Source organism: Gadus macrocephalus, chromosome 8 (genome assembly GCF_031168955.1).
Source record: "Gadus macrocephalus chromosome 8, ASM3116895v1".
Lineage (NCBI taxonomy): Eukaryota > Metazoa > Chordata > Actinopteri > Gadiformes > Gadidae > Gadus > Gadus macrocephalus.
In genome coordinates, this window is record NC_082389.1 from 8,799,515 (window position 1) to 8,813,693 (window position 14,179).

A 14,179-nucleotide genomic window follows, 5' to 3' on the forward strand; every position below is an offset into this window, starting at 1 on the left:
GGGTTTACGTGTGCTTTTTGACACTTTCTCTCCCTGTGTGTGTGTGTGTGTGTGTGTGTGTGTGTGTGTGTGTGTGTGTGTGTGTGTGTGTGTGTGTGTGTGTGTGTGTGTGTGTGTGTGTGTGTGTGTGTGTGTGTGTGTGTGTGTGTGTGTGTGTGTGTGTGTGTGTGTGCATAACAGATATAAATGTGTATCTTCTATTATTTAAGCAGTAATCCGCTGGTAGGAATGGAAGCAGAGACATTCCATCCAAAGCATGTTTTAGTGGGGACTGTTTTTCTTCTACTTCTTCTCCTTCTTGTTTTCCCCCTGAATTCCTGGCAGTCGTTCAAAGAGTGGAGGGCCCAAGCGATCACACCCTGGGATCAAAGCTCTGGCGACCGGGAACACGGGGGGGAACAAGGGAAAGCACTCTGGAGGAACGCCGTCGCACAGGCCCCACCATCGTCCCAGCCATTCAGCGGGGGTCTCCGGAGGTCTCCGCGGGTCTCCTGCTGATTCATGGCTCTTTTTACACCCCCCCGGTGCCGCCCCTCCACTCTCCCTTTCAGCCCGGCTCACTGTCCCCTTTATGCTCCGGGGTTTTGAGTTACATGCTGGCGGGTCGGGCTCCACAGATTGAGGGGCTTGTAACCCCCCCCCCCTGGTGGATGGGAACTTCCATGCGTCAGAGTGATCTCACCGGGGTACCACGATGCCAAGTTCTGTGGGGCTGCCACGCACTGGCAAACATCTTTCAGGATAGAGACGGATGTAGTTCATGCCTTCATGTGTACATGAGGTCAGTCGTCCGAGTGTGTCCATTTCCTGCTCTGAGATCAAACAAAAAAAGTTGTTTTCTGTTCCCCCTGCAGCGACTACACCCGCCGTTAGTGTCTTGGCTATTTACTTATCCATCTTTTTGGGCATTCCGGGCATTGCTCACAAAGTCAGTGTGGCGATGACGTGCATTCTTAGGTCTGAATTGTGTTTCAGATGTGGAGATAGGGCAGGTGGATCAGCAGACAGCCAGAGACACACCCAAACAGACAGATGCACACGCACACACGCACGTATACACACACGGACGCTGGTCTGAACAAAAGGCAGAGAATGGGGCTTTATGGGGACAGGATGCCATCCTGTCACCAGGTCGCAGCAGTGCGGAATGCAAATTACACCTGTACTGAAGGGGTCGAGTGAAAAAAATGAATTTTATCCTTGTTGGTCATCACCCTGCTTGCGTATTCATTACATTCATGTTCCTCTTGCATGGAAGGAGTTATGGTGTGTATCATTTTTATTGAATAAAAAAAGACTAAACAAAACATTTCTACTCTACGTCAATTTGAAAACAATGGACGAACCAAGTCGAGAGAACACGTGTGAGAGAGGTTCAGTCAGTGTCAGTCTGGAGCGATGCTAAGGACCCCCTGAACTGATCTGCAGAGCTACAATGCCATGCCCCCCCCCCCCGCCCCCCCCCACGTCAACACGTGTCAACATCACCCGCTGTCTGTCCGTCTGTCCGCCTGTGTTGGTGTGTGCGCATCCACTCCAGATAGAGTAGCGGGGGCTGACCTTTGACCCTTGCGATGACCGTTCCGGCGGCTCCCAGGATGTCCGTTGAGTTGAGCGAGGGGTGTTTGCCGATGACGGCCTTCAGAACTCGAAGCAGCTCGGCCAGGCGCTCCTGCACCGTGGGCTGCGGACCCTCCTGGAGCTCTGTGTGGAGAGAGAGAGAGAGAGGGGGGGGGGGACGCCACGTCAAACCAAAGCAGGGATCGACCGATATGGATTTTTTTAGGGCCAATAGCGAATTTTGTCATCAGCCTTAGCTGATGACCGATACGCCGATACCGATTTTGTTGACCCACATTTTCGAGCCGATGCTGCTTTTGCTCTCCCTCAACGTTCTACAATTATGATAAAAAAATTTAACAAGTCTCGATTTGAAAGAGGAACATTTCTTGAACTGTCTTTAGTTCATGCCGGGAAAAAAATTATAAAGAAAAAGAAAAAAACGCTAATATCCGCCGGAAATATAGGCCTGCCGATATATCCATCGATCACTAAACCAAAGCCTTCCACCATCTGATAGCAAGCTTAAAAATAAGGTTAGACACAAGAGTCACACCAAGATGACAAAAAGTACACGCTACATATTTGAAAGTCTGAGCCATCCTACGTCCGGTCATGGATGATGCAAGGTACGGCCACACCAACCGCGATAGGGGCGTCGAAAATCGGCCTTTTTGCATAGGGAACCTTTGGTCTAGGCGCGTTACACGCGTTGAAGCATTACGCACGTAAACGCAGTACGCGCCCAACGCACCAACGCCCGGAGTTCAAAAAATTTAACTTTCAACGCTCCAACGCGTGACGCTTAGCCGCGATAGCCAATCAGCGTGGAGCTTGACCCGACGTCACTGGCAGAGAGTAGTGACGCTTGCACAGAAGCATACGGCCGACATCTTTCTTTATTCTGGGTGGAAATAGTAACATAGTTACGCCATTAAATGCGTTTATGGAAACATTTTTAGCGAGAAATGTGTATTTTACTTTCATAATGTTCGCTCGGTGAATGTGAAGGATGTTTGGTTTGATAGTTATGACGAAGAGGGAACGCTCCGTTCACTTGCATGGACATGGACTCATCTAGCTGCGTTGGCGCGTGGACGCGTTGGAAGCGTTGAACCAACAAAATGATCAAGCGTCAGGTTAGGCGCGTTACTCGCGTTATCCAACGCGAGTAACGCGGTTGGTGTGGCCGTACCATTGGGTTTGATTTGTCTTTGTGATTATAGTCTCAAAGCCAGACCAAACGACAGCACGGAGAATGGTCTGGAACCACACTACCTCGATTCGCCTATCCGTGGGGAAACTGGGCGGGCCTGTTTTTATTTCTTTAAACCAATCACAATCGTCTAGGGCGGGGCTAAGCCCGGGAAGCAGCAGCGGTGTCCATGCAAAATAGAACATCTTTCTTCCTCAGCAAATGCTGTAAGCAAATCTTTTGCAGTTCTTTGCAATTTTCGACGGAAAGAGCCAAACATGCCTACTTTACAGCGCCGTCAAAGTCCTCCTCAAAACTCGCCATACTGCCTAGTTTCCGAGTTTGAGGGGGAGCACAATACGGGAACGCCAGCAACCGGAAGGGGAGGAGTAGCGGTGAAATCCGACGCTAGGCAATAGACGCTGTCCACTTCCGTTCAGCCAGACTATTGTGATTATGACATACGAGTCATCACCTGTTATCATCTGTTCCATGTCTATCTTTCACCTACAGAGCTAATCATAATATTAATTCAAATTCTAGTGTTTTCTCATCTGCATGCTCATGCAAGCACATGGTATGACGGTAACAGTGAGGGAATGCTATGACACTTATTTTCGAATCGTGCTGAAAGACCTTCGAATCGTGCAACAAGACATAGTGTCTTGTTGCAGCAAGACACGATGTTGCAACCCATCTGTTTAACATGGATTGCACATGCATTCAAGCAGAAACACGCACGGCACACGCACACACAGACTAACTATTAAAATAGCCAAACAAGCTGTCAACAAGGTAAAGAGGAAGTAAGGGGTTAGGGGGGTTACAAATATAGTGCAAACCCCAATATTTGCATGGTGCCCGAGCAACAACCCTACTGCCCTGACTGTAATGAACGACTGAATTAACCCCAGACTGAGACCCCCTCAAAAACTAATTTAATTAGGAATCACGACAGGTTGACTTGTTCAACCTTTACCCACATTGTTGTCCCGATAAAGATCTTCCTTTCCTGCCGTTTTCAGTTGTGAAAATGTGAAGGAAGACGTGACTCAAATGACATAGCCGGTGTCTCCGTCCTAGCGCTGACTGGTTTCTTTGTCATACAGCTGTCTGCGTAAACTCTAGGTAAACTCTAAGCAAAACGCCAGAGGACGACACGAAAGAATGCCCCCAACGCCTTCTGATTACACCTGCATGCATGCTCGCTTCTACCCCCACTGTCGTTGGGCTATGACAAAAATGTATTCTGTCCTAATGAGGGAGCAGATAACCAAGTAGAGGTATGCCTTTTGAAGACTTTCTGACTCAGGTTCTGTTTCAGAAGATCTTTATTGTCCTTGAAAGCAATTGCCATTACAGCAATGGCAGACATCCAACAGGACATAACACGACACACAGATATCGCAGAGGTCCTATAGCTTAAATAATACAAAAGGGAATACGATTAAAACTGAGAATCTCATTGTAACGTGGAACAGTTAGAATGAAATGACAGAAAAATGTGAAGGGTGAATTGCGGAGGAAGTAATGCATGCATGATGTAAGAGAATTCCTCGAGGTGTTTTGAATAATCCCCTAGCTGTCTTCTTATGTCACTAAACTATGAGAGACACCGAGGCAGTATAACTGAGAGGAGTCCAAATCCTTGTATGCAGATAAGAAAACACAGAGTTTGGATGATGGATGCATTTGAATGGAAAGTCTTTGTGTGAACTTGCCAAATTGAAAAACAAACGGTATGCAACTTGTTGTTGTGAGTCTGACGTTGTTCCCCCCACTATCTTCAGAGGCCTTGTAATGATGAAAGTGTCTGTTGAACGTTGTCATGTAATGAAATGCAATAAAGTCTGAACTTTAAACTGACTTCTTTAGATCGCACAACTTTTCCTAGCGGAATTGAACTCAAATAAAAAAACTAACTGCAGTGCTGGATGCCCAAGCTTTCTTCACACTGCAAGGTTTAAATCTAAATTTAGCCACAAAACCAAGCACGCCTTTAAAATGCACAGTTACGTTCCAAAATAAACCTAATAAAACACAAATTAGAAACGACAGCATCAACAAAAAGGAACATGAAAGAAATAAAATCTTGGCATGGGACTCAGAACCATGCCACCAACAAAGCCAGTTGGATAGGCTTATGTTGCAGTGCGTAATATACAGCTATGTGCTGGCAATCAGTCAACAGGTGAGTTCACGTCTAACTGGCTGTTTTGCACACAGGGCTGTACACAACAAGCGGCCCGTCTGGTTTGAATCAAGGCCGCACCGCTGACGTAGCGGGTTGGGACGGGAGGCGTAGTTTATGGTGAAGTTAAAAGGATTTACAGGGGCCGTCAAAATTAGATGACTGTGTGTGTGCGCGCGTGCGTGTGTGTTTACCCTGTGGTTATATTGAACCCACACCCATTCCACTGCCAAAAGTTCTAGCCTCCTCTATGTGATACAGAACAGCCACACACACACACACACACACACACACACACACACACACACACACACACACACACACACACACACACACACACACACACACACACACACACACACACACACACACACACACACACACACACACACACACACACTCCAAACTCTGGGGATGCGGAAATGTTTGATCTTAACGACAAATTGGCTGGTTATCTTAAGAGCCAATCAGTAGCACCCAGATTTGTAGCACATGATGTCATCTTACCACCACTTTCATTTGATCAAACTTAATTGAACTCAGAGGGATAAAACCAATTTAATTGATTTGATCCCTCCTTGAGATGCTGGACTCGTAACCTGAAGCCCCTTCCCTGGGCTGAAGGCGATATCCCTTTGACCCTCACCGCCTCCTGATTACAGGCCGTCACCACGTCGTTGGGCCGAGGTGGCTAGCCCCCAGGGGGAAAGGTCTCTGACCCCCCTCAACTCCCACCACCGCCCACCCCTTTTGAAGTCTCCGCTCCTATACCGAGGTCAACAAAGGACCTTCATTAAAAGACCATCATCACCTCGCTCTAATCCCTCCCTCTCTCAGTTGTGGTCGGCTGGTGTTTCCAGCGGGAACAACGGCGTTTGATGCCTTTCAGGCCGGAGGAAACGCGGCGGCCGCTGATTAGCACATGAGAGTGGGGCCGGCCATGGAGTTTGGCACACCTGAGGGTCTTTGGTTTTGAATGACAAAAGGTGGACGCTGACCGGGAGCGTGCTGCGAGGCAGGATGTCATTCACAAGGCTACCAAACCGGGGCTTTGAATCCCGTTAACCCGCGGCTCAACCTATGTGAGAAGAAGCGTGTAGAAGTTCCCGTTATTGTGACTGGATGTAGTGAACTAGGGTGAACAGAACGTTGTTGGTGTCGTCGTGTTCGTTTGAATAATAGTGGGAAAGTCTAACTTTAAAAGCACCAATCCCTCCGACTACAATAGGTTTCAATAAACGTTGACTGAAGAAATATATATTGTTTGCACACGCATAAACAGACACAGACACAGACACAGACACAGACACAGACACACACACACACACACACACACACACACACACACACACACACACACACACACACACACACACACACACACACACACACACACACACGAAGACTGCTGTGAAGCTAAGCAAAACCAGCTGAAGCCCTTCTGGGTCACTACAGACTCAATATAATTAGGCTGTTTAGATCACACTTAAACGGCCACCCACAAAAGAAAAACCACAATAAACGGCAACAGATTAAATTTGGGGGGAAAAATAACGCCAACTTAACAACACTGATGCGATCATCATCAAAACAGTAGGACCGTTTTGGGGGCGAATCGGGCTGCCGTTGACGAGTGGTGTAAAAAGGGGGTCCGACGTGTACTCGCTGGGGTGGAAAAGACAGCTCGTCGCGGGGCTGGTAGAATGGCCAGTGAACCGTCTCATTGTCAGCCCAGCGCCGGGGCACACCACATCTAGCCGCGGCCGCAAATTGCTTTTGTCACAACAATGGCATCAAAAAAGCTGCTCGCTGGAAATGTGTTGGCGATGGTGGGAAGGCCGCGCGGAGGCGGGCCTTTGTGGCGGGGGAGATAACAGGCGGTGTAGCGTGGGGCCTGGTGGCATTGTTTCAATGAAAGACCCAGCCAAACACAAACGCGCATACACACAAACACACACACACACACATCATGGTACAATACTGGCCCACCTTCTACACAGTGGGGACAGATGATCTGATGCCCTATTTTGATCGCAGGAATCTCATCTAATCAGCTCCATTATGGTTTGCTCCTGGGATTCTGAGGTCATGAAATCATAATATCTGTCAAAATATGGATTTCAACCTCATATGATCACATTCAATATTAGACCTTTTATATACTAGGCTTTCCAGAAGCAGAAGTGGTTTCAGGTTTTAACCTTGATTTGATGAGAAAAGCATTTTCAAAACCATAAGCAGCAGATTTGAATTTTAACAGATTTTAACAAATTTAAAACGTATTGTTTCATCAACTGAATCACTTCAGCACTATTGAATATGTAAGTAATAACCCACTATGGGGTGGTTATCCGACCGGGCCTTTCCACGGCCTCATCACCTCCCCCGTACAGTATTTTCCAGTAACAGGAGACCCCGGAGTGGTTTATTACGCTTAAACCACAGTTACCAACAATCACTAAATATGAGTTACTTCCATCTACAACTTTCATCATTTCCTATGGACTTCAATCAGCTGAAATATAAATATCCCGAGCAGTGGCACAAATTGTGTTTGTGTCATCAGCAAAAAGTCTGTTTGGATTTGAGCGCATTGATGTGAAACTGTAGAAAGGCAGAGGTGTCCCTGCATTGAAGAATAATGCACACCCATGGATCATGATTCACTCATCAGGATCAAGTATTTAACGATATCATTGTATAATAGTAATTAAGAACGTGTGTGCGTGGTTATACCTCCGGTCTCAGTTTCAACCCAATTCTAAACTGGAAGATCTTCTTAGGATAACAAAAGTTTGGGTGGACTTAATCTTGTGTCCTTCGACAATACCAAGCTTGACAGAAAGTAGGCCAACAACAGAGCTTAATATATGCCTTTCAAGCCCTCTTAAGTCTTCCCGTAAACCTGCTGTCAGCTTGGTGGGGAGATCCCATTGATTTCTTCCGTCTTCACGTGCGTCAGGTAGGACAATGTGGGGAGGGAAAAAAGCCACTTCCAGCCCCTTCCCTCCTCTCCAGCTGGCAACAACAGGCAATCAAATATCCTGTCTGGACACGCAAGACCCTTCCAGGTGAAGCAGGCAAGCCCCGGCAGATGTCTGGTGACCAGGCGTTATTCCAGGGAGAAGGGGCCCCGGGGACAACCGTAGAGGAGGCCCCCAGGAAGGTGTGCTCCCCGGAGCCTCGGCGATGCGCCCCTGTCTGCACCTCTCTGGCCCTCCCTTCGAGGGAGGGTGAGGATGGGCGGATGACTTGACGGGCTGGAAGCCTTACTTAATCCCACAACTAAAACAGTGGACTTAAGGCCCAAAGGGCGGTTCCCATTCACTCGGGATCCATCCGCCCCATTCCATGATGGTGACAGCCGTCATGGTGTTTGGAGCCAACTGACTCATTTTGTCCCGGAGAGATGAGTCCATCCAGGTGGAAGCAGGAGAACAAGCTTATAAACATGGCGAAGTAGATGTGGATTTTTTTAACCTTTTATTCTATGTCCAATGCCTTGAAACATGGCGACATTTAGCTATTCATTTAATCGTCTGTTTCTACATGAGAAAAGTTAGGCTCAGGAAAACGACGAGGGAGTCAATCGAATCTAAAGCATATGAACTCAATTGTCGAAGGAATCAGGGCTGGACATTTTCCGGAGTTGCCCTCTCACACATGTATGCTCACAGCAGGAGCATACTGGAAACATTCCCCTTTGTGTTAGGTGAGGGATTGTGCCTGGAAGGAGTATGCAGGAGGCAGGACATGACTTCAAAAGTATACTTCAGAAATCACAGCACTTTGTTTGTGGGTTGATGTGTTGATATCAATACTACATGCATTTGCACGCCAGTTGCATGATAGAAATGTTATCAACACTCGCTGGGAATTCTTCCTCTTCTTTGCATTTTTTGGCCACCTAACTGTAATGGAGTATATAGAAGCGGATCTAATCGCTGTGATTCCTCCATTCTAATGACCTGCGCTATTCACACATGAGCTAAATCAGACATTACTCAGACTTTTACTCAGGAGCTGGCAGGGAAAAAAATATTTTTATCGTCCGGTTCAACTGACACTTACATTCTCACATACATCTCCTCCAGGTCTGGATAAGTTCAGGGTTGCAGTGCATGTGTGAATGGGGCTTTACATCACGATATTGATATTCTATAACTTAATCAGTCAACCCAATACAAGACAGGATTTGGTCAGGTGTCGTTTTACTTTTTCCTCAAACAGTAACATTGTCTGGACTCAAATACCAAGATGGAAAGCTCCCAGTAGCCAGTAACTCGTTGGCACGGCTGAGATGACCGCAACGTGATCTGCAACAGGTGGGCTGGTTTGGTCAGGGTTCTATTTAAACCACCTTCTCAAGCCCCTTACTTAACTAAGCAAATGCAGCTTTACTGGGTGCCTAGCCGAGTCGTCGTCATCCCCCGCCTTGTTTGGACAGTGAGAGAGGGCTCCCTCTAGGCATCCGGCAGACAGTAAACAGCAGGCTATCCATAAACAGCCAGCTACCTGAACTCTAGATAACTGCATTTTTTGAGGACTGGGATTTTGCCCCAAAGGCCAGACTTACTCCTTGAGATAATTCAACATCTATGAATTACTTTACAATAGGCAGACGGACAGAGAAATATTCTGGTATCACAATACCTTTGTCTGAAAGGTGATATGCAACTGAAACGAGAATAACAACATTGATAGGTAAATAGGTTGTATTTTTCCACATGTAGCCTTAGTACCACACAATATCAGACTGTGGATGTGTCTTGCAAAGGAGCTTCTGGTTACCTAATGTATTCATTCAATTTAAAAAGTATTCTCTTTTCCTTCTTAATAATTTGTTAAGTGTAAAACAAAAAACATAGCCCCTGGTTATTATCATTTTGCCTTTGCATAAAGTCAAAGATAAGCACATTCAACAGGCTGCACACTGTTTGAGGAAATCTGCGTGTGTGTTCCACAGAGGTTGGGCTGCACTTGGCCTTACAAATGAGCGCTGTGTGTAGCTGCCTCAGCGCCACACATGCATTCACGGTTGTAAATTTCAGGGGGTCCACCCCAAAAGGCCCCCATGTGGGCTCCCTGTAGCAGGGAGAACCGCGGGGCACAGCTCAACCCTCACCGTGGCTTCTCTCTGGTGCCAAGGTTCTGGGGCTAATAACCATAAATCCTCACCCAGTAAACACAACCCGACCACAGGCTTCCACAGAGAAACATCTCTCGGCATCCGTGGAGGAGTAGACTGTCCAACAAATCTCTCTCCTTTTTCACCTCACAAGAGGAGCAGGCCATTAAACCATTAAGGGCAAGGATTTGTCTTTTCTTCCGAGGAAAGGCACCACCCGCAAACCGTTTGTGAAGTGGCCACTTTGGCAGGCATGGTAGCACTTTTCACTGGGAGGGAGTACCCCATAGTTTGCCGCGTGATGACTGGAGACTTTTTTTTAATTCAAAGTTTAAGCTCAAATTAAAAAACGAAATTTACTTAAACTTAAAATAAACCAATGGCACCACTTGTGTCAATAAAGGAGGTATAAACGGTTTGGGTTAGTGGTTAATCGCTCTTAATACATTAGGCCTTTGTTACGCATTAGGCCTACATTAGTTAGTGTAGGACAGACAGCGGTACAGAAGGAGGAGACAGAACAAAACAGCTCTTCTGGAGCGGCGTAGGAGTTTATCAGCGTTGTGATGAAACTAGCGGGGAGAAAATAAGTGGTGGAAGAGAGATTTGGTCAGGTGCACCTGCCACGGTCAGTCTCTCCCTCAGCTCAACAGAGCAATAGTGGTAGTACAGTATCTGCGAAGCACTGTACAGTCCCGCTATACATTGAGCAAATAAGCCCCAAACGTTGAGATAAGCAAACACGCTGTGAGACGGTTGCTCATCTCATAAGCGGAAAACTGTTGTTTATTCCAATTGCGCCTGGGGTGTGGTGGTTAAAACCAGGACTTTCCGGGAGAACCAAACCCCAGAGGGCCGAGAGGGCCTTTCGGCGCTTATCTCTACTGCTCTAACTGCATAAAAAGCCCTTTAAGTATATGCTGTTGCTGTAGTCTCATCCAACCTCATGGGCCTCCATATTTCCAACTGCCGGCAGCGCAGCATACATTCCTCAGCTTCTTGGGCTTGAGAACGGGGGGAAAACCACTGAGCATTTCAGAACTATGTGAGGCATCTTAAGAGATTGTGAAAGAGAAGCTATAGGCTGTATGCCCTTGAAGAGGAAACTCTTTTTTCTGCTCCTTGCATTCATCAGAGTAAAAACAACACAATTATTACCCAAGTCAGCTTCTCGATGTTCAGTTCACACCGAGGACCTGATTTTCTTTTTAAATGTATACTGGACATGTTTATTTAAAGTTTAAATGGATGACGGTAACATCTACTGGCACCATTTTATTCAGCTACAAAGTGTAGCATATTCTTCCTTCTCAACCGTTCGATGTAAACATGTATACTTTGTAAAGAAATAGAATGACCCCAGTATGTGGAGGTTGAATTGCAATTGTATTTCCCCATTTTCCCAGACAATCTGCTTCACACCTTCCACATGGGGCTCTTGAAGACACTATAGCTACAAGTGAACATTTGTTTAAAAGGAATGCAGAGTATGTGGAAGAGGAGGGGGATGGGAGGGGGCCGGCCGCTCCACTGTGTATGGAGAGCTCTCTTTTCATCCAGATTTAAACCATTAGCCAGGCTTTTCCATCTCTGAATAACCGAATCACAGCCTTCTGAAATTAAAATAAAAAAGGTCATCTGCTTTGGCATTCTCTGTATTCCCAAATTAAAAGTTTATTGTCCCTACGGTTGTTCCGTTATCCGTTACTTATTTAGCTTAGATTGTAAACATTCGAATGTGCCAATGTAAAAAGTAAGCATAGTATGCCACAAAAGGGTGAGCTAGGTTTGACTTTGATGGTCTGGAATTGAACAACCCTTTTGTAAACGATTGTTACGTCTTGCTGGACTTTGTGTCTAACGCCCGGCTGTCATATTGTTTCCCCCAACCACCTCTTTCATTTTCCGTTGGCCCAACTACTCCTCCCAATCCACTCCTCACGGGAGCACTGGGGGAGGGGAGGAAGAAACTCCTGCTCGGCCAAGGGATGTTAATGAAAGTAGGCCCACACTTGTCGTTCAACGCCCCTCGCTCCAGCCCGCTTCAATCCCACACTAAAAAGTCGCCTCCAATTCTGCGGCAAATTCAAGACGCATAACGACGAGGCCCGGAGCCCCCGGGGCGTGAGACGGAGTGGACCGAGGGGTCAATGGCGGGCGTTGGTGGACCGTGGAAGAAGACAAAGATTATCTTGACCCAACAGGGGGCATGACTACTGGGCTACATAGGGGGGGGGGGGGGGGGTCATCCAGATCCAATCAGGCGCAACTCCTACTGCCCCGCATTCTTGGCTCCTTGACAGCTCCATTATTGGTGATCACGCACCTTATCATGGCCCTGCTCTCACGGGAGCAAAAGGGGGATCGTAAAGACAACATCTTCACCCCGACTCTGACCACAGGGGTCTGTGGGTGTTTCTCCATGGGTGTAACGAATGTGGCCGGTCTGGTCCGCTCGCAACGCAGTTTGTAGCTCTCCCAACCAAAGCATGTTTTGCTTGGGCATTGCCTCTGGCTGTGGTGCGCCTTAAGGTTGTCTTAAGGAAGAAGGAAAACAACGACATGCTGAGCTAGCGCTTGGCGTTCGGCGTTCAGCACTCGGGGAGGACCCGACGGAGTGAAACGTTTTAGGGTGGGAATTTTTGGAGGGGTGCACGTTACGCTGTTGTTTTTTCACACTGGACCTCGCACAAAATATGCGTGGAATAACACGGACGCTGGCATGGGCCTGCCCACCTCCTCCACTGTGTTTATGCTGTTCTCAGCTTTCTTAGGCCGCATGGAAAACCCGCCGTGCGGACGGACTTCCCTGCGGAGCGAGATGTTGACGCACTCTGCAGATCGCACAACATTACACCGCGGCCAAGTATGCAGCAGAGAGGACCCCCACCCTCGTCTGCCTTCCTTTTCATTAGTTCCATTCCCATGTGATACAAAAGCAGCAGACTCGTCCAAAAAAGTACCACACTGAGTAACCTTTAAGTACACAATTTTCTCCAGCGAATTTAGTACCAAATGTATACTTTAAGGTTTTCCGCATGTGGGGATTCAATACAAGTCGGCCTTGCATGTACACATTCCCTTTCGTTTTTTCATGTTATTAAAGAGGTTTGGTTTGCTATAGAGGGTAGACAAATTTGTGAAGGGTTAGGGTTGGACATTGGTCGTGATCTTAAACAGCATATTTAGACCCAAAGAGAGAACATAGCTGTCTGTGTGTGGGATTCTCTTTCTTGACCATGTGACATGCCTAGGCTTTAGACCATTACAAACAAGATGTTAATCTAGTCCACTTAGGGATACACACACACACACACACACACACACACACACACACACACACACACACACACACACACACACACACACACACACACACACACACACACACACACACACACACACACACAAGATAGGCTTCACTGACAAAGCATCATTTGGATTCCCTAGTCACAGGACAATGTTGGGTTCCGAAAAAATAATCAGCATCTTGAGAGTAATAATATTAGTCTGTACCAAGGAAATTGTGATTAGTAAGAAAAAAATGAAATGTCTTGTTTCTTTCCAAACAAAAAAGTTTTAGGTTAGGCAAGACTGACATTTAATCTCTATGAAAGGTAACAAGTGTCTTTAACACTTTGTTACAATGCAGACTCTCGAATACCAGTTTAAATCTCGTCATTTCCGGTTTCTTTGCTTTTCTGTGTTTTTTGCGGCTTTTACAGGCTTGTAAAGTTTGAAACATGATGAAAGGCTGTCTGGAAAGAGGTCACAAAACAGACCTCTAAAATACATGACCAATGTATAATAATAAATACAAAGGCCTTACTTTAATTAAAACAAATCTGCTAGATTAAATGAGCAGCATTTACGTCCCCTTGAGTGTTCCCCAAAGGCATACATCAGTTTAGGATGTTCCTGGCCTTGACCCACATCTCCCTTAACGTCCGTTGCCTGTGGTTATGATCTGGAACACCTGGTTCGGGCCTCGACCTCACAACTTTAAATAGGGGGCTGTGCAAACAACCAGAGGCACAACAGCCTACAACAATTACGCGAACCCTTCCATTCCCGATTACCGGCAGAAACAAGTGTCAGCGCAAAT

At 46.7% G+C, this 14,179-nt stretch overlaps 1 protein-coding gene across 2 annotated transcripts in view; it reads right to left on the reverse strand.

Moving 5' to 3' along the window:
- Positions 1-14,179, reverse strand: part of LOC132462859 (rho GTPase-activating protein 29-like) — a 35,266-nt gene that overhangs the window by 19,206 nt on the left and 1,881 nt on the right. For both annotated transcript variants that reach the window (XM_060058625.1, XM_060058624.1), the window contains exon 3: positions 1,561-1,704. In XM_060058625.1, the coding sequence (XP_059914608.1) occupies positions 1,561-1,704 (144 nt within the window). The remainder of the gene's footprint in view (positions 1-1,560; positions 1,705-14,179) is intronic.